The sequence below is a fragment of the Neopsephotus bourkii genome, unplaced genomic scaffold (assembly GCF_033783945.1).
Source record: "Neopsephotus bourkii isolate Nb327-2 ecotype Australia unplaced genomic scaffold, CSIRO-AGI_Nbou_v1 NB_457, whole genome shotgun sequence".
Lineage (NCBI taxonomy): Eukaryota > Metazoa > Chordata > Aves > Psittaciformes > Psittacidae > Neopsephotus > Neopsephotus bourkii.
The window spans coordinates 1,843,223-1,865,353 of NW_026900959.1; the positions used below are offsets into that span (position 1 = coordinate 1,843,223).

The following is a 22,131-nucleotide window of genomic DNA, read 5'->3' on the forward strand; positions in this document are numbered from 1 at the left end:
AGGTCTAAGCTCTTGCTAGGGAAGGGCTTGCTGGGAAGTCCTTTACAAATACTCATATACTGAAATTAAGGGGCTATTCCTTTGGAAACTGGCCTTTGGGAATCCCTTTGGGAGTCCCTGCTGTGCTTCCTGCACCTCTTGACTCTCTGCTGACTGAACATAGGTTTCGCTACCCAAAGCCAGTGAGAAAAATCCATTTCCATTCTTTGGGACATGCTGATGCTTCAGTGCTGTCCAAAACCGGGCCAGAAAACCCAGTTCCAAGGTGGAACCTGTGTAATAGAGACCGGAAAGCCACTGTACTCTTGTTATCTGCATGGGTACACAGGAGACAACTGCTGTGATACACTAAAACCCACTGAAGAGGCCAGTTTTCAACCAAAGGGGGTCTGTGCCTTGAAAAGGTTGCACAAGTTGTGTCTCAATCACATCCAATTGATTTAGCTGCTGCTTGCTGTTGATAGAGAACTGTTTGAACCAGCTTCAAGTGGTGTTTCTTGGTCCCTGCTCACACCACAGATGCTCTGAACCTTCTGACAAAGCAGAGCTCAGGCTGCTTAAGCTATTACATGAAGAGCAGTTTGGTCTATTTCCTTAGTCTTTGGGACATCAGAGCATGGAGTAACTTGCTGCAGGTCTACATGGCTTGGTTTGAGCTTAAGGCTGTTTGAAGAGCTCTAAAAGCACTGTGTGGCTGCTGAAGGGTTAAGGTGGGCAATAGCTTCAATGGAGTATTGAAGAATTCGAGGTATTCAAGGGGAGATGGAAGCTGCAGACTGCGCTGTGGGAAGGGGTGTAAGCGTGAGGATGCTCTGCGCTAGGACCCTGCGCTCCTCTGGTCTCTGTGGAGTGCTCTGGGAGGCTCTGAACTGGATTGGGGTGCTCAGAACCTGTGCTCGCTGTGACTGAGCCCTGCATGGACGCAATTCCCGGTCCTTCGTCCTTCCCTGCGCCCCTGCCCCGATCCCCCCGCCCCATTTCTGCCCTGCCTGCAGCCCTTCTGCTCGGGTTACAAGGCAAGCCCATGATATCACCGCTCGCTGGGGCTGGAGGGGCCGGCTCTTGGGAGGGGTTTGCTTCCCCGGCTCCAGTGAAATTGGCCAGGAAGCAGCCGCTTCCCGCACCACATCGCTCCGGCTGCGGGAGGCTCCCAGCGCCGCGGGGACCGCTCGGCTCGGCTCGGCTCAGCCCAGCCCGGCCCGGCAGGACGAGCTCCATGCGGCAGGACCGGGCATCGCTCACCCCCGGCACAGCCCAGCGCTAACGGCAAGGTAACGGCAAGGCGGGGGTGGAGGGGGTGATGAGGGCTTGGAGCGGTTCTGACCCTCTCTTGCTCCGGGGCTGGGAGTTGGAGTTCGCCGCTTCCCTTCCCTCCCGTCGGTTGGTTCTGAAGTGGGATGCTCGGGTGGGACAGGGCTGCTCCTTCTAATGCTGGCCCCCAGGACTTGCTCTGGCAGGGGTGGGACAGCGCAGATGCTCAGTGCTGATGGCAAAGGTGTTGTGAGCAAGGTAAAGGTCTTCCCCCCTTGCTCTCAAGATGAAGTAAAAGACAGGCTGCAAACAAGCCCAAGCAATGCATGTGCTGTGATGCTGCTAAAATCAGCTTGATTCGAAGCAGAAAGCTGCAGCCCTGGGCACACGATACCGGGCACAGTTCAGGAGCAGCTGAAGCTCTCCTGTCTGCAGAGCTGCTCGTTCAGGGGAAAGGCTCCAGTGCAGCAGATGTTTCCCATTGGCAAATCAGTTTTGTCCCTGCTCTCGTTGCTTGGGATTGGCAGCCCTCAGCCTGCCAGCACCGTTCCTTGGGCTGGCTCATCACAGGGGTGCTCAGGAGGAGTCCAGGAGACTCGGAACCAGGGGACCCTTCCCCAGGCTGCTTTTATTGCCTTTTATGAGCAATGAACGCATCCAGGGGCTAAATCTGAAAGCAAATGTGCATTGCTTCACTTGAAGAAATGGATCTGGGAAGAGCCTGGGTTTGGAAGCGGTAGGAAGTGTTCAGCTGAGCCCTTGCATGAAACGTGCTGGCCATGGACCAGGCTGTTTTGGCCTGCAGAAATCACTGCATCCTTTGGAGAGCAGCACACTGCTGAACACGGATCTCATAGGTGTTATCAGTGGTGTAAGGGGCTTTGGTTGGGCACTTGCCACAAACACTGGTTCTCTGTTGTTAGACCTGGAGCTGTCTTTGAAGGAAAACACAAGCCAAGAGCCTTTTCCTTCCTAACTGATGTGTTTGTCCATCAGGGCTTCTCTAGCTTCAGCAGCAAGTGATGGCAAGCAGCATCCATCACTGAGCTATAGGTGTGTGTTTGCTGCCTGCTGTAGTTCATCCTCATCACTTGGCAAACACTGCAGCCTGTTTTCTCTTCCAGATAACACAGATTTCATTGAGTTTGGGGAGGAAATAAAAGAACCAGGTGTCTGTGTAGGTACGTTTGAGTATGAAGTAGAGGCCAGAAAGTTCTTTAGTTATTAAGTGATGTTTCTCTCTCGAGTGAGATCTTGTGGCTGGTAAAGCCATGGCAGGGTGAGAAGGCACAGTGGGACTTGGCTCTTTCTTTCTCTGCAGCATCCCAACAAACCAGAAGCAGCAAATTGCATTTGGAAGCTCCCGTGATGCTTCCCAGCAGTTGAATTTGGTCCTGGTTGCCCTTGGCCAGTCTGCAGTGATGTGAAATACCTTCCTTAAGGTAGCTCTCAGGTAGCAGGCTTTGGTGCCTGAGCAGTGGCAGCTCCCTAAAGCGACTGCGGGGCTTGGGCTTTGATGGGGCACATGGTCTTCTGAGCTCCTTATCCACCAAGGTAAATCCTGTTCCTCTACCTTATGGGTCTCTGCTATAGATTTGGGGTTATTGCCATTGCTTGGTGTGTCTGGGCCTGCTGGTGACATGTATGACTGTGTTTTAAGAGGAGGATGTGAACAAGAGGGCTCTTACATCAGGGCTGTCATCAGTGGGGATTTAACCTATGACAGCATCACCTCTAGTGCCTGTGCAGGGGAGCTGAGCCTCTTGGGACAGTGGGGAATGTACCTGAGTGAGTGGTAGCATCTCTGTTCATTGTAACAGCTTTGGGGCCCGTGTGAATTGCCCTTGATTTGCCTGGAGAGCAGTGGGAATCCTGCTCCTGTCCCATGGCTGTGCCCGAGGAATGCTCTTTGGGCAATGGGGCTTGGAGCTGGAAATGCAGCGGGAGGATTCCTGCTTGGTGCTCCCGGCTGAGAGACAGGCATGCAGCAAGGTCCAAGTGCCAATTGCCTCTTCCTCCCAATGGATGCCGAGCCACAAGGAGCATTGCTGGCTCTCCAGGCACAAAGGACTCAAATCAACCCCTCCAGTCTTCCCTTGGTTGTGTGGATAAGGATGGAAGCAGGAAAGCCGGTTCCTGGGTTGAGCTGAGCTCATCTCTTGTTTGGATCATTTGGTGGCCTTCAAAAAGGAATTCCCATTGGTAGGAACAGGTTTGGCTTTGGGGACATCAGAATCCCATTGGCTGCACCAGTGAAGCCTCTGAAGAAGATCAATATTGTCTTGCAATGAAACTGTTGTTTCCTTATAAACCTGTGTCTGTTCCCTTCCAGACTGAGCCTGAAAAGGGCTGAGTCAGCAGCCAGCAGGAGCATGCCTTAAAGCCTTCAATTACACAGTAATGCAGTGATGGAGAATCATCCTGTGGCCTCAAGCAGAGGATGGGGAGCCAGGAGACCTGGAGCATTTTCCTGGCTTTTCCACTGACTTTATTCAATGGGATTTTTCATGTTCTCTCTTGGAGGCTTTTGAATGGGGAGACCAAAATGTATACTTTTAGGATGACATCATTATTAAATCTGGAGGTTGTCAAGGAAAGGAGTGAGGGGAGGAATGAGCCTGCAATAAAGGGAATAGTCAGCCAAAACCCAACGTCCTGTGCTGCTTTATCAACCCTCTAGACCAGCTCTTGTGTGTCGGATGCGGTTGTAATGGGTCCCAAGAGCCAGAGGTGGAAGAAGCTGTTTCATAGCCCATATATCTCATCCCAGGGACTAGTTGGGGGATTTGTTCTGTTGAGACTTCCCAGTGTTTTCCCTGTTGTTCTTTGGGGCTTGTTGTTCTGACGTGATTCTGCTGCTGTTTGGCTTGCCTCCAGTGGGAAGTGGCTTGGATGGGATGGATGGATGGATTGGATGGATGGACAGAGGGATGGATAGATTGGATGGATGGACAGAGGGATGGATGGACGGATAGGATGGATGGATGCATTTATGGATGGATGGACAGAGGGATGGATGGATTGGATGGATGGATGCATTTATGGATGGATGGACAGAGGGATGGATAGATTGGATGGATGGACAGAGGGACGGACAGAGGGATGGATGGACGGACAGAGGGATGGATGGACGGATGGACACCACTGCCTCTCCCGTATTGCATCTCCCTGGTCCCTCCTGACCATCCTTGAACAGAGGCAGAAAGCCAAGAGCCCTTCTCAGTGCCACGGTGTTAGGTGGTTCCTCCGGTCACGCTGGGCCCCTGAAGCTTCCCCTCTATACCTGTGCTGCTGTTTCTTGAGCCAGTAATATCCCTGTGCTCTTATTCCACTGGATTCTGCTTTTCCTGACCTCGTGACTGAGTCTGAGCAGTTTCCCTTGAACACCTCAAGAAACGAGGCCTCTGGGTACGGGGGTTCTGTTTCGGGGGCGATGCGAGCACTGGGGAAGCTTTGTGTCCTGCTGTGTGAATGCGAGGCTGTTTGAAGCGGATGGAGACGGGACCTGGAGGAGAGGTGGGCTCTGGCTGCTGGTGCTGTGCTGCTGTCTCCTGGAGCGCTGCTCAGACCCTGCAGACAGTTCCTTTAGGATTCACTTCCACAGCTGCAGTAGGACTGGAAGGGAGATTCTGGAATGCTTTTCCAGTCCCTTCCCCTGACAAAGATGAGCTATGATGCTCGATGACCTGGGCACACAATGTGCGTCCGAGTCGTTTTCCTTGGGAAAGGTTTGGGATTGTGCTCATGCAGACTCGTTCAAATCCCTTTTTGCTGGTCCTGGACAGGGGGCTCTGGGGCAGCCTTATCGGGGCCAGGTTTTCTGCTGTAAGCTTCTGGGGAACAGAAGCAAATGTGCTGCAGTTTGGGGGGTGTTTGACCCCTTTGGCTTTGCCAAGGGTGACGATGACACCTCCTGTATTGACCAGAATCCCAATGGGCATCTCCCAGGCTGAGCTCGGTATCAGGTGAAATAACCTGGAAGGCTGCTGCATGTTCTAGGGATAGCAGAGAGCAGAATGGGAGGGTTTCAGTTTCCAGGCATCCGGGTTTGGAGCCAAGTCTTTCCCCTTCACCCTCCCCTCTGGTGGTTGCCAGGAAATAAGAGAGCTTTAAAGGGCTGGGAGCTGTTTCCCACCGCACTCTGGCATTGCTTCATTTGGAAACTATGGAATCCTCAACCCCCGTGTGCTGCTTGTCCACTGCATGCACTGAGTGAGGCTGGGGACGATGGGAGCGGGCAGACAGGGACCAGGATGTAACTCTGCATGGAATCCCTCAAATGAGTCAGTAAATGGCTGGTTCCTCCTCCCAGTGCCAAGCTTATGGAAGGACGGAGCACTTGTCTGACAAGCAAGGCCCTATCCAGACTTAGAAGCCCAAAGCTGGAGACCATTAGTCACTACTCCATTGACAGACAAGGTGAGCATAGTGTCAGTGTACAGCAGCGTGTCAATTCCCTATAGATGGAACCAGACGTGTAGCAAGAGAAATACATCCATCATCAGATTGGGAAAACAGACGCCAATAGGAATAGCAGATTGCAATACATCTCATTACCTTCTGCTTTTCCACTGTTCAAGCGATAGTTTTGGCTTCTTTCTTGAAGGAGGGATGGGAGAAAAGGGGTTCAGTTGTGTCCTGGTAGGATTTGACCCAAGGTTTGCTGGAGCCACTAAACTGTTGGGTCTGCAGAGAAATAAGGAAATCCATTGTGCTTGCAATGGGTTTCTATAGGAAAAAAGGGGTTTCCAGCTGAAATGATTTGGCAAGTTGCCCTAAGCTTGAATTGCTTTAATGGGAGGGAGTTTTCAGCTCCTCCACCCCACAGGAAGTCCTGTACTTGGCTTTGGTCATCACAGGTATCATTGGACATGGCCTATTCCTCCAGCTCTATTCCCTGCTGAAGCAAGAGCTACCAAGTCCATGTCATTACCCAAGCTTTTGTTCCCTTCCAGGCCAGGCCCGCAGCACCCCTCTGCACTGACCAGCAGCTGCTAGCAGAGGCTTTGGCCCTGAGCACTGAAGATGGGCACATCCCTGGGTTTCATCCATAACCACTGTTTCATCGTGCTGCTCCTCACCTCCTTGAGCCTTGCCCAGTACGAACACTGGCCCTACCTCCCCGGGTACCCTGAGCCGCCCCCCCAAGTGTACCAGCCCCCCCAGAGACCAGCCAACGTGCCCAAGATCCAGCTCCGGCTCGCAGGGCAGAAGAGGAAGCACAACGAGGGCAGGGTGGAGGTGTTCTACAGCGGCGAATGGGGCACCGTGTGCGACGATGACTTCTCCATCCACACCGCGCACGTGGTCTGCAGGGAGCTGGGCTATGTGGAGGCGGTCTCTTGGCTCCCCAGCTCCAAGTATGGAAAGGGAGAAGGTAAGGAGATGCTGGGGAAGCAGAGACTGGAGGTCTGCAACCCCCAGGAATTCCAGAGCTCTCCGTCTGGTTTAAGATGCGGTGATGCTTCCTACGAGCATCCCCAAGGCAGCGCCTTCTACCACGGTACTCTTCAGACAAGCAAAGCATTGGTACCCCAAAACAGGGGAATTGTTTGTTGGCTTTTGCACCCTGCAATGTAGGGGGCAAAGTGCAGGGGAGCACCATGTGCCCAGCACATTTCCATAGGGAAAACGAGCATTTTGAGAAGGGGAATCTCAGAGATGCTGCTGAGGCTTTTGCTCCTATGTTTTGGAGGTGGCACCTATTGATTTTTGTCTGTTTGACTTGGAAGTGAGTTCTGAGGGACCTGATTAAAGGTTATCTAATACATTATATGTATATGCGTGTACATGTGCATGCCTGTGTGCACACATGCTTTTGGCTGGAGGAAAAATGGCCATTGCAGTCTGGAAACTGGACCTGGCCATTTGCTTTCGAAGAGCACCCAAACCCCAGGAGGTTCCAGTCCATGGGGCTGTGTTAAAGCTTAGGCAAGGACCTGCTTTTGAGAAGCCGTGGTGGTCAAGCAAAGCTTGAGCTTTTCCTCCAAGAGCTGTGATGAGGATTGGAGACATGATGGAGAAAGAAGGCTGATGTGGTGTGGTCAGAGGTGTAAGCGAGACAAGCGGAGGGCACTGGTGGCACTGTGTGCTCCAAAGGGGCTGTCATCAGAGGAGGTCAGCACTGACTGCATCAAGGATTTGCTTCGCTCTGAGCCTACTGTTCATTACCATGCGGATAAGGGAAAGCTGTGGGGCAGAGCTGGTTCCAGTTAGGAAGCACTAGAAGTGAATCATTGCTGTTCCTTAGCTGGTTTGTTCAAGCTCGCTTTAGCAGCGCTCTCTTCCCCTGCCCCAGAGCGCAGCACCTTGCTTGCTTTCAGTGCAACCCAGGTTTACCCCTTCCATGAGGCTCAGCTCTGTTTTCTTTCCCCCTCAGGGAAGATTTGGATGGACAACGTCCACTGTAACGGGAAGGAGCCCACCCTGGCTGCATGCACTTCGAACGGCTGGGGAGTGACCGACTGCAAACACACCGAGGACGTGGGAGTGGTCTGCAGTGAAAAGAGAATCCCTGGCTTCAAGTTTGACAACTCCTTGCTTAACCAAATAGAGGTAAAGGTGCTTATGACTGCACGCTGCTGCTCCAGAGGCATCCCTGTCTGCTGCTGGACATGGCGGGTGACCCCAGCTGCACACTATGGTCAATGGTGCTCCTAGATACTGGCTGAAGATGCAGTTTTCAGCTGGTCAGACCACTATATGTGTGATAAGAATCTGAAAGCAGGGTTTGGGGGTTGGTTTTAATAGCATAAGGAATGAGAAAATAGGTTACTCCTGTTCTGCAGTCACTGTTCAACTGCAAACTTACTTATTGCATTTCTAAGAATGGATTGAGACACGATGGGTGCTGTGCTCATAGACCTTCCATCCGGGTGACTTTGTTGGTTCATAGGATTAAACAATGAGTTTCCTTCCTGTCTTTACTCCCTTTTGGTACTGGGAACAACTGGGAGGTCTCTGGCATAAGCAGGGCTGAGCAGGTAGGGTTGGGTTTGGAGGTGAATAGAGCTTACAGCCATGGCATGGAATGGGAGGATTTAGGAGAGAGATAAAGCTGTTTGTGCACAGTTTGGTTAAGCAGAGCTGAAGTAACCATGATAACTGGATGGAAATAGTTGTGGGAATGGGGGATTAGTGTGCAGGAAGTACTGAAAGGGATTGAAGAGGGGAAAACGTGGGCTGGTCACTGGGGGAACGGCTCTGGATTGCAACTGGGTTAGGCTGAGGCTGAGTGCTTGAATCACCACCCAGGATCCGTTGTATTCCTGCAGAATAAGGAGCTGGGAAGAACTTGGGGAGGAAAGTGGTGCTTTCCCTTGGGCTTTTCAGGTTGGAAAGTGTTTGTGGTGGGCCCGCTACAGCTCCCTTGTTTCAGGTGCTCTGGTGTGTGTTCAGTGTGTTCAGTGGCTGCTCATGGTTAAAAGAGCCCATCCAGTAACTACAGCCGAATCCTTTTAAGCAGACAGGGAATCCAGGATGTATCCCATCACAGCGAGGTTTCTATGGCTGAATCTTGGCTTTGCTCATGGTCTGAAACAATGGATACAGCTACCTTCATCCTTTAGACCCAAATCGCTCTGGCAGCTACAGCACAGCCACTGGTTCCCAGCATTTCCTTCTCCTTTAGGAAGTGCACTGCACGGGTGAGCAGGCACCATTCAACACTGCCATGGGAAGCTGCTGTGCGAGGGGGCAGATGTGGGATGTGAGAGCCAAAACTCCCTTCCTCGCCTTGCCCTTGCTTCGCTTGGCTCAGGAGGGAAAGGCGGCTTTCCAGAGGGATCCAGCTTGGGATCCAGCCTCTGTCAATGGCACCGTTGTTGCTCAGGGAATGAGGCGAGCTCATGGAACATCACTGATGGCTTTGGCAGGCGTGTGCTTCCCCAAAGCCACAGGGAAGCCTCGCAACAGAGGCCTGGAAGGAAAGATGCTTTCGTCTAGACGGAGGTCACTTCTCTCTTGTATTAATCATAAAGGCTTTAGAGGGTCTGCTTTTCCATGAGCTCAGCCCTGGGGTTTGACTGATGAGTTGAGCACATTGGGCAATGCAGGGCCAGCTGGTGCTGGTGCTGTGTGGGTGCTTGAGCTTCACGTATGAGAAGTAAAATGAATCAGAAGGTTGAAGCAGTTCACGGAGCAGAAGCCTGGGTCATCAATAGGAGAAATAGAGGGAAGAGAAGTCATACTCCCCATGCCCTGATAGTGCTTGGGAGCTGTGGGTGGATGAAGGCATCCACTGATGTGATCAGTAACAGGATTCACAGGGGAAGGAAAGTTGTTGCTTCTGCTTTACAAGACCCAACTGACTTTACTTGTATCCCTATAAGATCATGGGCAGCTGCAGGGCTCTTTTCCCACTGGTTGCCTTGCAGTAGGACCAAGGCTGAAGGTGATGTGCTATATGCATTTTTAGGATGGCATCGTGGATGCGCTCTTCAATCACAGCTCAATGGTGAAATTCCTTCCCCCTTTCTCAGCCTTCCTCCTCTCAATCTTTGCTTTCTCTCATTAGCAGCTGCTGTGCTGTAGTTGGAGCCAAAGCTGATGAGCAGGGTTACTCATAGGGTCACAAACCCCAAACCAGGCAGGTCAAAAGGCTTGTGTGAACGTACGCTGGAAGTCTTTGCTCTCTCCAGCCCGCCTGGGAATCCTGCACATCATACCTCCCATCCACCAGAGGAAGCAGCACTGGTTTGTAAGCTGCTGGTCCTTTAGGCTGTGGCCCAAAGCTTGCCCAAGTGATGTTTTCTCTTTGGAATGAGACCGGGGGTTGAGGGGCCTGGAATTCTCTGCTGTGGTCAGGTCTCTCCTCTACTGTGCTGACAGAGCTAAACCCGCCCAATCCCACTGAGATTTCCAATGGAAACATTTCGGATTGCCCTTAAACTGCTTTTGAAACCAGGCTTGACTCGGAATAGGCCTGGTTTAAGGCGATGCTCAGAGCTTGCATGTTCGGTTGTACCTCCCTTTGCTTCTGACAGGCAGAGTTCACACTTGTGAAAGCAGCACGATAGCCCTCGAGCGTTTGTTTGGCCTGGACAGTGCCCATCTCTGCATCTCCCAGTCTAGAAATGCAGCAGATAAGTGGTATAGGATGAATTTTTCCATCCCTGTAAACCACTTGGCTTATACACGTCTATGCTCAGATCTTTTCCCATCACAGCTCATTTTTTGAGGGTTAAGTCACTTCTCTTCCTGTCCCTGAGCCTTTCCATTCCCTGCCTGTTGGGAAGGGGCAGTGCCTCCCCCTGCTTCTGTAAGACAAGTTGCTTGTCACAGCCCAAAGTGGAAGGATTCAGTCGAGGGTGAGTGATGGAAGGTGGTGATAAGGGGACGGAGATGGGCAGGAAGAGGTTAATCCTTTAACAGGACGGAGCTTGGGGCAGGTCTGAAATCCATCAGTGTCTTGTAAAGGGCAGCATCGCTTTTGCTTGCTGTTTTCTGCAGCTTTTAGCCTTGGGACTGGTTCAAAGGGTTCTGTCTGGGAGCGTGATGAATGGGCAGAGCAGAGCAGCCCTTTCATGGGCTGCTGCCAGCTCGGAATTAGCCCGGTCCCCTTTTAGCTCAGGGGCTGCACAAACACCGGAGGTTGCTCACCTTTGCAGAGCAGGGAGCAGTGTTTGCTCAGCACCCATGTGTGATGGCATCAAGTGCATTTCTCAGAGGGGCTTTTCCCCCTCCTCTTTAAAGCATCTGGGCTGCATAGGCAGCTCCTTATTATGAGTGGAGAGAGCAGGGCTTGTGGTTTGACTTTGGTATTGCCTCTGCCTCTGGGAGCATTAAGAGGGGGAAAGCAGGGACGTATCCTGCTGGAATGGCATCCTCTCCCTTCCTGCAGACCCATTCACATCAGTGGCTTGATGCTCAGCTCGGGTTCTTGCCTTGCTCTTCACAAGTGTCTGGAAGCGGCCGAGTGGGCAGCGTGGTCCTGCCTTCAGCTCCTTTATGGAGCGCCCGGGGCTGCAGTTGGAATGCGTGCACAGGCTCCAGTGCTTTCCCAGCTCCCTGCAGGATGCCAGGAGCTCTGAAATCAAAGGGACCCAAGGAGTGCTCCCAAACCCAGGAGCAGGGAACGCTCTCCCTGCTTCTCCAAGCAGGCCATGCAGCCACTTGGGGTTGTCCAGACACACACAGGCCCTCCTGCAAGTGCCTAAATGGGCTGAGCACCAGCCCGAAGACCAACTCTGCCCTTAATGGATTTCTTGTATAAATGCACCACAGCGAATTCATTTTAACCCAAAAACATCCCTAACAAAATATTTGTTGTCCGCCCTCTTCCTCTGGGTGCACAGAGAGGCTGCAAATAGGACATACTCTAAATATATCGCATTCCTGAGCACATTACACGCTCACAAACAGGTCTGGTACCTGAGACCAGCCCCAGCCTTGGCCAGACGGTGGGCAGGCAAAGTCTAGCTAAACACAGCAGCTATTTCTGGCCTTCTCTTCCTTTCTGGGGGTATGGGAAGCATAAAGGAACCTCACTTCTAAGCCCAGTGGCTCAAAGGCTCTGGTTATCCCATCTCAGGCTTCAGCTCTCTGTCTTGGCCATCCAGTTCTTAGGACTTTTGGCAATGAAAGGTTTCTTTGCCTGTTTGTTATGACAACAGTGGCTTAATATCTGTCCCCTTGGTGTAAATGTTTGCTTCTCTCAACGTAAGCCTGTGTGCAACATCAGTGCTGATGCTTTGTGAGCATAAGAGGGGTCTCCAGCATCTCCCCTGCAGCAACCTCCAGCCGCTATTAATGAAGCTGCTTTGGGATAAATCACTGCTCTTCTTTAGTGCTGTAATTCAAGGGGGGGTGGCAGTTTGGAGCTGCTTCCCTCAATGGGCTCTTTGTGATGGCTTGTGGCATGTTGGGGTGCTGGGTTTGCTGGGCAGAGACCTGGTGCTTGTCACCTACCTGGAGGTATGAGCCATGATCTCCATAGGCAGGGCTGAGGAAGCACCAAGGCTGCCGTTCCTGCTTGTCTCCCTGCCCTGGCTGCATCCAGCCATCGCGCTGGATGTGGCACCATCTCTCTATTACACAAGACAGGGTTTAACTGAGCCCGGGAGCAGGGTGTGATCCCGTTGTGGTTTGCAGTGGGGAGGTCAGGTAATGAAGGAGGTTTCCTTGCAGCATCCGATCCAGCTTGTCTGCATCAGGAGAAAGGGAACGGGGAAGGGGAAAGCTTTGCTCAGCCACAAACCCTCTGCCCACGGTGTGCACAGGACCAAGCAGCATCCTGCCTGGAGCTGAGCCTCCCACAGCATCTCCAGGGCTCTGCTCCTGCCTTCTCTTGCTCCTGTCACCAGTTCCTTTGCTCTGGTGCTTTTCATTGTCCTGCTCTGCACTGGCAATGGCGAGGCTGCTGCTGGAGCAGTTCACAGCTCAGCAAAGGCCTTGGCTTTTGTCAGTTCCAACCCTGGCCCCTAATCCGGGGTTGCTCTCTCAGCCCTTACCCTTTTGTACTGCACAAACCCAGGACAAAAAGTGCTTGCGGTCCAACGCAGCATCACATTCCCAGGGGATCGCTGTCCCCCATCGGCAGCCGGCCTTGGGCTCGCAGCATCCATCTCCCTGTGTTTATTTAGCAGCTGGGACTTTGTCAGTGACTCAGAGGCACTGCTCCAGATGGTTAAAGCAAAACAGATTCCACCCATTACTGGATGTGAAGAGAGAGCTTTGTGAGGAGTCAGCGTCAGGGGGCAAGAGCTGGGACTTCAGCAGAAGCGAGAGCAGGGTTTGAATAGGGGAGAGGAGATGCCCTGGGGTAAAGTTTGTGGTAGGAGTTTGGTTTGTGTTTTTAATAGTGCAAAAGAAATCGTTTCTGGTCCAGGCTGCCTTAAAGCCTCCATGTTTGGGAAGCCAAGAACTGGAGCTCCACTCTACAGGAGAAACGATGATCTGCATAGGTTTCTGCATCTTAAAGCAGGAGAGCAACGCATATGGGTTAGGTGGGGACAGAGAGAGCACCTCCATGCTCTGTCCTGCGCTCCTCAGCATCACCACTGGGGATGGGCTCCTTGCTGCCTTGTTTGGGGGCAGTTTCTCTGTCCTTGGCTGTTCAGACCCATCCTAGGCAGGTCTCTTGCTGCTTTCTGACCAGGACCACTGTGCATGGGGGGTGTTTCAAGGGAGTGCTAAGATCCTCTTGAGCTCACTCCTGAACTGGGTCTCTTCTTGTGCTTTGGGGGTAGAAATCCCCCCCAGTACTTTTCCCTTGGACTGGGGGAGCTGAGCTCTGGGTCTGGGCCTGGTTTTCTCCCTCCCTCCCTGCTTCGCATCCCTCACACTGAGCAAACCGCATCCCATCAGCTCGAGTCCCTGGTTCCATACCTACAATCAGGGTGCAGCCAACCCGGTTGTGTTTCCTAGAGGTGCCATTGCTCTCTGAACAGCTGCTTGGCTCCTACAGTGCTGCTGAAGGCTTTGCTTTATGGCTGATCCATGAGGTGGGAGCTCACCAAGTGCCCATTCAGGCGCTGAGTGCGTTGCTTTGTGATCCCTGAGGGGGTTTAACCAGTGTCCCTCGCAGCTGCAGTGCATGGCTTCAATGTGAGCAGAGACAAAGCTTTCAGAGATGGCTTTTCCCTGTTGAGGGGACAGCTTGTTGTGAGCGTTTGCCTCCACGTGTGCACAAAGCATGGGGAGGGTGGTTTTGGTGTCTGTTGTAGCCATTAAGGATTGTTTGCGTCTGAGTTTTATGTGGAGCCTGTTTTCCCCATCAGGGGCTCTGCACGCTGGTGTTGGATGATACAATACATCTGCCTCTATGTGTGTTATTGAGTGCTCTCAGTGTAACAGAACCTCTGCAGTGAAGCCATCAGAAGCTGCAGAATCAAGGGAGAAAACTCCTGGTTCTTGCTCCTTGGGAAACCTGCAGCTCCCTCAGCTTGCTCCTTTGGTCTTGAACCTCCCACTATAAAGCTGAGCTCTACAACGCCTTGAGCTGCTCTATCAATAGTGCTCTGCTCTAATGCTCCCCTCTGGGAGTGGGAAGGGGAATGGATGGGGATTGGGTTTGCTCTCAGCCACATCATGAAGATGTCATTGTGTGCCGGTCTGCTATAGCTATCTGAGGCCTGAAATACCCTCCAGGGAGGGAAACCGTGGCTCAATTCTTGCTGATTTGCTCACTTTGCTTTTTCATGCTTGGCAAATGCAGGCAGAAAACCCCATGACAAAGGAGTTGGACTCACTGAAGAATCCCAGGGCAGAGCAGGGTTTGGGTTTGTGCTAAGTCAGCATCTCCGGGGGAAGAGAGATGCGCTGTGGGACCTTGCTTAGGAGAAACTCTCTGCATTGCAAATGGACTTCCCAGACTACACAGGATGCAAGTTTGCTCTGGCACCTTGAAGTGCCTCAGATCTAACAAAGTCAGGTATTGCTGTAGTGGTTTTAAGAACCAAGGCCCAAAGTGTAAACCCAGTATGAGCAGCACTGTCCCAAGGGGTAAATCACAGCAGTTCATCTTGGTTTTCCATGGGTGCTGAGCCGCTGCAGGAAAGGAGGAATCAGTCGTGTTGTGCTGTAAAATAGGGGGTAAACAGAGATAATAAAGGGGAAACAAGGAAGAAGAAAAGCCCAAGTGGCTTGCCCCAGGTAGTGTGGGCAGAGCAGGAGCAGAGCTGAGGTTGAAGGGGAGATGCCCACTTGGTCTCCACTTGCCTGGCTGCTGTCGGTTGCATCAGTGCTGGAGATGGATGTGCCACACATCACCTGCAGGAGCCTGCACGTCCTGCTGCCACCTCCTGCCTTAGCACCTCAGCCTAACCAGGAGCCTTGTGTCTCTTTAAAGCTCTGGGCATTCTTCCTTTCCAAGTCATTGGATTTGAGCAGAGGAGAGGATTCCTGAGCTCTGATGTAACCGTCAGCAGGACCACGTGGGTTCTGCCGGTTTTGACAAGAAAAGGTCTCCTTGGAAGCAAGTTATAACGTTTTCAGTAGCTCTTTTGTACAGCAGTGATTTTCCAGCCCGACTTTGCTCCCGGGCTCGGGTCCCTGCAACGCTGGTTTGTGCCGTGCCCTCACGTAGGCTCCGAATGTGAAATCCATTCAATGTCCGTGACTCATTTGCTGTCCCAAGGAATGCTGCGGCTGGAGGAGGACCCTGCCTTGGGGAAGCAGCGAAGTGCTGCTGTCAGCACAGCAGGATTCCAGCTTTTCCAATGCCTGCCCAGGCCAGGAAGGGAAGGGATTCCCATGGGCTTGATGAGACCCCCAACATGAGACTCCCGCTTCCCTGCATCTTGCCAACGTGAAGGTGGCCCTAGCAAAGCTGAGCTGGGTTCACTTCCATAGTAGCTGAGACCAAACTAATGCCCCTGTGCTTCTGAAACAAGCCCTCCAGTGGGTTTAAGTAGCAAGGGAGATTTCTTACACAGCCATTTGTAAAATCAAGGGGTTTCCTTCTCAATGAGGAGCAGCATCCTCCTGTGTGGGCTGGAGGAGGGATTGGCACCGGGTGGAAAGGTTGCGCCGCTTCCCTGTGGTGTCTTTTCCTACTGCACCTCTCCAAGCAGAGCTGGGTTTTGCTCCCACCTCGAAGCCATTTCCTTGCAATCCAGCATCATCTCTGTTCCCTTTATGCTTTCAGAACATGAACATCCAGGTGGAGGACATCAGGATCCGTCCCATCCTCGCCACCTACCGCAAGCGGGTGCCCGTCACGGAGGGTTACGTGGAGGTGAAGGATGAAGGGGCCTGGAAGCAGATCTGTGACAAGCACTGGACCATGAAGAATTCCCGCGTGGTCTGTGGCATGTTTGGGTTCCCGAGCGAGAGGAAATACAACACCAAGGTCTACAAGTAAGAGCAGGGCTTGGCGCGAGGCACCGGTGCGTTCCTTTGCACACTGGGGTTCAAGCAGCCAAGTGAGCCCATCCCAGTGCAGAAGCAGCTTCAGGGTCAGGTCTGGCTTGTGCTGGAAGCTCCAACCGAGCCACCTTGCCATAAACCAGGTCTTGGTGCTTCATTGCCCAGGTTCCTCCCTCCCACCCTGCAGTTCCTGGTCTCCCACCTCTTGTGATGTGTTTGCCCACATGGGAGCTGCTCTGGCTCTCACCAGCCGTGGTTTGGGGGGGTCCAGCTGCCACAAAGGCTATTTCCCCCTGTATCTCCCGCCGTTGTTCACTCCAGTTCGGCTCCTTTGCTCCCATCCCTCCAGTTCCCAGGCTGGAATTGCTGCAGCCATCCCCAGCTGTGTGTGACTTGCTCTGCCCATTCCAGCCTGCTCTGAGCTGAGCACTGAGCTAAGGGTACCGGTAGCACCTCCGTGCTCCTCCTCCAGCATCACTCCTGCCCGTGCAGCTCAGGTGGTGCTTGTAGAAAGACGCAGTTGTGATTTTAGTGCTGCTTTTTCTCCCTGTAGCTGTAGATGGCTTTAAATGAGGGAAGAATCCACTGATCCATAGGGAGAACATCGCTGCAAGCTGATGGCTTTAGGCTGTGTTTCCTGTTTCTGGAGGGCCAGGAGCTCTGGGCTCCTTTATCACTGCTTCAGTTTGTGTTTCATCACCAGCCTCCATCACAGACGTGGTTCTTCCTACACTTTTCCCTAGGAATAACAGCCTAAAGCAGCTGCAAAACAGTTTAAGTGAAATCCTGCCTCACTCCTTGCCTCCGCTGTGACCTGGGGAGGGGGAAAGCAGCGATGCTGGGGGGGAGAGCTGAGCTCTCCAGGCAGGAATGTGCTATTCCTGCCTGCCCCTTTTGGCCTGTGGAATTGCTCTTTCTGAGCACTCCCCCTGGAGCTGCCTGGCCACTTTCATTGCTTTCATTAGCCAGGTCGTGACCAGTTGAGGAGGTCCTTGGGCTGGAACAGAGCAAAGCCACATGGCACAGAGAGCATCAGGTGAATAACGCGGGTGGGATTCCCAGGGACATGAGCAGTGGGTTCATAATGGGTACCAGGCGGCCTCTCGCCCTGGACACCACTTTGAGGAGTGTTGCTTCCATCAGGGCAGCAAACTCCTCTCTGAGATTGCCATCCCCAGCATCGGAGCAGGAAGGATGAATGAGCTCTGGTAGCACAGAGATTTGTCCTGCTTCTTAGCTGTGGTGTTTCCAAGAACAGCATTAACTGGAGCAGCTGGAGCCATCTGCCTTCAATAAGAAGGGGTTGGTAATTGTCCCATCTCTTGCAATAGGGATGGAAAAACTGAGGCACAGTTATCCAGCAAATCCCATTTATTGTGAGTGAAGCCTCAAAGCCGTTCCTCTCATTTCACAGGCTTTGCTCTCCCTCATTTGTAAATCCCATTCTCCAAGAGCGGATCCTTCCCCGCTGCTGCTCCGCAGATGGGAGATGGGCTGGAATGGGGTTTCTGCTGGCTGGGGCTGAGTGCCCCTTCCCACATCCCTGCCAGCCCCATTGCCCGCATGCTGAGCTTGCTGATCCCTGCTTCTGCACAGTGCTGGGAGGTGGAATGATTTGCAGATGGATCTTGCTTGAAAGAAAACAACTCAGTTCAGGGCTGTCCCGGTGCCAAGGGTTTATTCCTGAACGTAACCGAGGCCGGGAGCTGACAGCGCGATTTATGGGAGGAAACGGAACAAATCCCAGCCTTGTTTCCATGTTCTTGTTCATCCCTCAACCCGATTTGCTGTGGGCGCTGCTTGTGAGCTCCTCCTCCCAGCCCCTGCTCTGCCTGAGGGAGCAGAGGAGGATTCAATGCGTTTTGCCGATGGTTCTGGCTGGAGATGCCTTAAGCCGGGAGCTGGACCCAGCGCCTTCCTGAGGCCTTGCAGCTTTGTGATGTGTCCCGTAAATGCACGGAGGAGCTCAGCAGGTCCAGGGTATTTGGTTCAGCATCAGCCCAAACAGCATCGCCCGGTTTCCTCAGTGCGCTCCCGGCACTATGAAGCTGCTCAGTTAATCCCTGCCATGCTTGCATAGGAATCCTCATGGTTGGGGTTCTCTAGCACAGCCAGGACCTCAAGGGCTTTGGCAGGAGGTGGCAAGTCTGCCTCCTCTCCTGCCTCCCTGAGGCTGAAGGCAGCAGCAAGGCTTGGAGCACCTCAAGGGTAGACCTGCGAGGAGGTCCCCTGTTCGGGTGAGTTTTCCCAGTGTGAACATGGCAGTGATTGGTTTTGTGCTCCCAGATTCCTCCCGGATGCTTTCTTCCATCACAAGGCTCCTTTAGCTGAACCTGAGGCCACTTCCCACAGCCCCTGGGCTCAGTCTGTGGCTTTGAGTGGAGCTCCTGCGAGGAAGGTCCCTGCCTCCTCGCCAGCAGGAGTGATTTGGACTCCAGGTTGCACTGGAGTTGGCTGAACTCTTGCACTGTGACTGCTCCCTTACACCTCTGCCCTGAGCACTGCTGCCCTTGGCTTACACCCAGGCAGGGGAGAGGGGGGCTGCAGCCTTTCTGTGTTAAAAGGTGACCAACAAGGATGCCCTGGGTCTGTGTCTGCACAAATCAGCGCTGTTCCACTCCTTATCCCGGGGAAACGAGGTGGGGCTTTCTCCGGCTCTTTCTCCCCAGCCTACCACGGGCTGTTAATACCAACCAGATGTTGAAGCCTCCTGAAGTTTCCAGGATGAGGTCACTGTTTGCTATTCTAAGGCATCCCCACAATGAGGGCTTGAAGGCAGGCTGTGTTTGTCTGCTTTGGAGTCCTCCTCTCGTGTCTGCAGAGGGGAACATTCCCGCGGGTTCCCACTTCCACACTGAGCACATGCAGGAGCACAGAGGGTGCTGGGGCAGAGCTGGTTTGGGCAGTGAGAGTCTGGAGTGGTGGTGCTGGACCGGATGCATTCCAGGGTACTGCACAAGTGTCAAAAAGCCATGGAAGCCTCTGCCCTGGGGCTGCTCAAGGTCCCATCTGAGCATCAACTGCTCTCCTCGGTGGCAGAGCAAGGGGACAGATTCAGGCTCTGTTTGCCCCCTGCCTTTGAATGAGCTGATTTCTGACCCATCCATGATGCAGGGATCTTCATTGTTGCTCCAGCTTCCCTGTGGATTCATGCTCTGATCTTAGCTGAAGGAGATGACCTATTCACCCCCAAGTGACACCTTAACAGAGAGTCACTGTGGGTACGAATGGAGGAGCCTTCAAACAGCGCTGCTCAATCCCACCTCAGTGCAGTTCCTATGGGCTCCTTTCCCATCCGTTCCCTGCAGGATGTTCGCCAGCCGGAGGAAGCAGCTTTACTGGGCGTACTCCATGGACTGCAGCGGGAACGAAGCTCACGTCTCCAGCTGCAAACTGGGCAACCACCTCAATGTGGATGCGGAGAAGAACGCCACGTGTGACAATGGGATGCCTGCGGTCGTCAGCTGCATCCCGGGCCGGGCCTTCGCCCCCAGCAGCCACAGTGGCTTCCGAAAAGCCTTCAGGCAGGAGGTGAGGAGATGCTCTGTTGAGCTCTTGGGCAGAAGGCTTGAATGAGCTCTGTGTGTTCAGTCCAGCACCAGAAGATGTGCACAAGCCTTAGAAAATGACCCTGGAGCCAGTTTTCTCAGTGTGACTTGCAGCAAACGTTGTTTAGGTTGATGCTAAGGGCACTATTGCAGTTGTAAAGGATGTGCCTTAGGATATAGGGGTGGTTTTGAGGTCTGGAGGCTCCTAATGCTGGCTCAGGGGTTGATCAACCCAAGGTGTTGATTGCCCCTGGACGCAGCCTGCATCACCCAGTCTGTGACTTGAGGAGTGGGCTTCATCTTGACCCCACCTGAGGCCACTGCTGTGGTGGGAACAGCACCCTCCTGGCCCTGCTTTGCCAGCCTGGAGTCCCCATGAGGATCCAGGCCTCCCAGGTCTTGTGAATCACTGCTCACCTCCTGAGCCGTGCACGCTGCCAAGTCATTCCTGCAGCCTTTGTGTGGGCTTTGGACATCCTTGGTGTGAGCCCAGCCTGCAGAGCTGCACGTGCTGCCAGCGTTGGGAGTTCAAGGGGGTTTTGGTCCCAGATGGACCCATGGTGCTCCCATAGCTGGGACTCCTGGATGGGCTCTGCTTGGTACCGGTAAGTGATGTGTGGTCGGTAATAGAGTAAAGAGCAGGGATTGATGGAACTGGAGCTGCGTACAAGCTGGGACATCACTTATCCCACCACTTGTAACTGCAGCAGACAGGTTCTATGTGGCCTGAGGCCCATGTTGGTCTCCCCAGGACCCCTGGCTGGAGATGTGTGCAGCAAATGAACCCATCCAGGGGCTGCAGCACAGGCAGCAAGTGGGAAAAGCCTTGTGTGAATTGGCTCAGAGCAACTCCCAAGCCTCCTCTAAGGCTCCCAGGAGATGCTGTGAGAACTGGGTTGTTCCATGGCCAACCACTCCATTGTGGGGCTGCAAAGCTGCTTGTGTGGAAAAGGCTCCTAAATCCAAGCACCAAAGCTTCAGCGCAATAAAACGTCTCTTTATTCTGTGCCCATGCAAGACGTGTGTCTGAGTACACCAAGAGTCTGAACAGGTAAAAATCTACTTCACACAGCACTTTCAGCCCTTTCTATCCTGTGCTGGTTCATTTAAGGTGCCTCAGGGTCACACTTGCTGGGCCACAACGTGCCTGCAGCCACGTGCCACCAGTAAGGGCTTTAGGAAGGGATGCGCTGGTCCTGGGCAGTGGGAACCCCTCCTCTGTCTGTGTCTTCCAGCAACCCCTGGTGAGGCTGAAGGGAGGAGCCAACACTGGCGAGGGCCGAGTGGAGGTGCTGAAGAACGGGGAGTGGGGAACAGTTTGTGATGACAACTGGAACCTGGTGTCGGCCAGCGTGGTGTGCCGGGAGCTGGGCTTCGGCAGCGCCAAGGAGGCCATAACGGGAGCCAGGCTCGGGCAAGGTAAGGGCAATGGGAGCTCGGGGACCGGTCGTGCCTTGTCCGCCTCCATCACCCAGGGCAGAGCCTGGGTTTAATGGGATCTTTGTCTGGGGGGACCAGGGGTTTGTTCTCTGCCCTTAATAAGTGTCTGGAGTGAAGAGCTTGGGGCTGGGCTGGAATATGTGACTTGGGAATTGATCCTTGAGGGCTCCTGGTGATGGGTTCCACCTTTCCCTCCAGCAGCTCTTCCAGTAACCGCCTCTTTGTTATCACATTGGCTGCTCCCAGTGCTCTTTGGAAGCTCTCCAGACCCACATCGTGGTGTAAGGCATTACTGGAGGCTCCTGGCAAAAAGGGTCCTGGATCTGGACCTCAACCACTCTCCAGCTGAAGTCTGCAGCATGAATTTAGCCCATTATAAATAGAAGGGTATTTGAGCAGTTCAGAGCCAGGTTTGGCTTAGGATTTGCTGTAGGTGGGAGTTGGTTTAAATCCCAAGCTGTGTTAAAGGATAACTCAGAGCCTATCAGCACGTGTAAAGCGCAGTGGTGGTGGCCAGGAGCTGGAAAGCTCCAAAGCGTGACCTGTCCATTGGCTCTTGCAGAGGGATGCAGGGAGCTGCTGATGTGTTCAGCTTCATCCAGGAAACAGCAGGGTCATCATGGGGGGGAAGCAGCTGCCACGGGAGGGAGCAGGACGTGCTGTTCCCTCTCCCACAGCCTGGAACCTCAGCAGTGCTGCTGATTCCCACTCACTTCCCTTCCTTTTACCACGGAACACTGGGCATCAGTCACTGCACCCGCTCAGAACTGGCCCTTGGGAGGATGCTCCCACAGGAACTCCCTTTAGCAGCCACATTGGGGTAGGAAAAGGAGCTCTTTTGGCCCAAAGTCACCTCCCTGCTCCCGTGCCTCGGTGTCTGTGCACGGGTTCAATCTCTGCCTCGGTACAGCTGCATCTTGGTGCATCTGTGTGGCCAAAGACTAATGGGGAGGATCAGGCTCATCACTGGTGGGATGGAGATTCAGTGTCACAGGGCTCCAAGTTCCATCAGTGGGCAGTGTCTGGAGGTCCCAGGTAAGGCAAAGAGACCTTTGGGAGATGAGTGCAGGCAGCATCACACAAG

At 53.3% G+C, this 22,131-nt stretch overlaps 1 protein-coding gene across 3 annotated transcripts in view; it reads left to right on the forward strand.

Annotated features, from left to right (window-relative positions):
• The first annotated feature begins 1,187 nt into the window (after nucleotides 1-1,187).
• Nucleotides 1,188-22,131, forward strand: part of LOXL2 (lysyl oxidase like 2) — a 31,901-nt gene continuing 10,957 nt past the window's right edge. For 2 of the 3 annotated variants that reach the window (XR_009724933.1, XM_061349748.1), the window contains exons 1-6: nucleotides 1,188-1,271; nucleotides 6,207-6,628; nucleotides 7,631-7,806; nucleotides 15,839-16,050; nucleotides 19,368-19,590; nucleotides 20,843-21,026. Coding sequence is in view for 2 of the 3 variants with exons in the window: in XM_061349748.1 (XP_061205732.1) it covers nucleotides 6,277-6,628; nucleotides 7,631-7,806; nucleotides 15,839-16,050; nucleotides 19,368-19,590; nucleotides 20,843-21,026 (1,147 nt within the window). In the remaining variant the exon portion in view is untranslated. Of the gene's footprint in view, nucleotides 1,272-6,206; nucleotides 6,629-7,630; nucleotides 7,807-15,093; nucleotides 15,506-15,838; nucleotides 16,051-19,367; nucleotides 19,591-20,842; nucleotides 21,027-22,131 lie in introns of those variants that run through there. The other variant, XM_061349749.1, reaches the window with a different exon arrangement.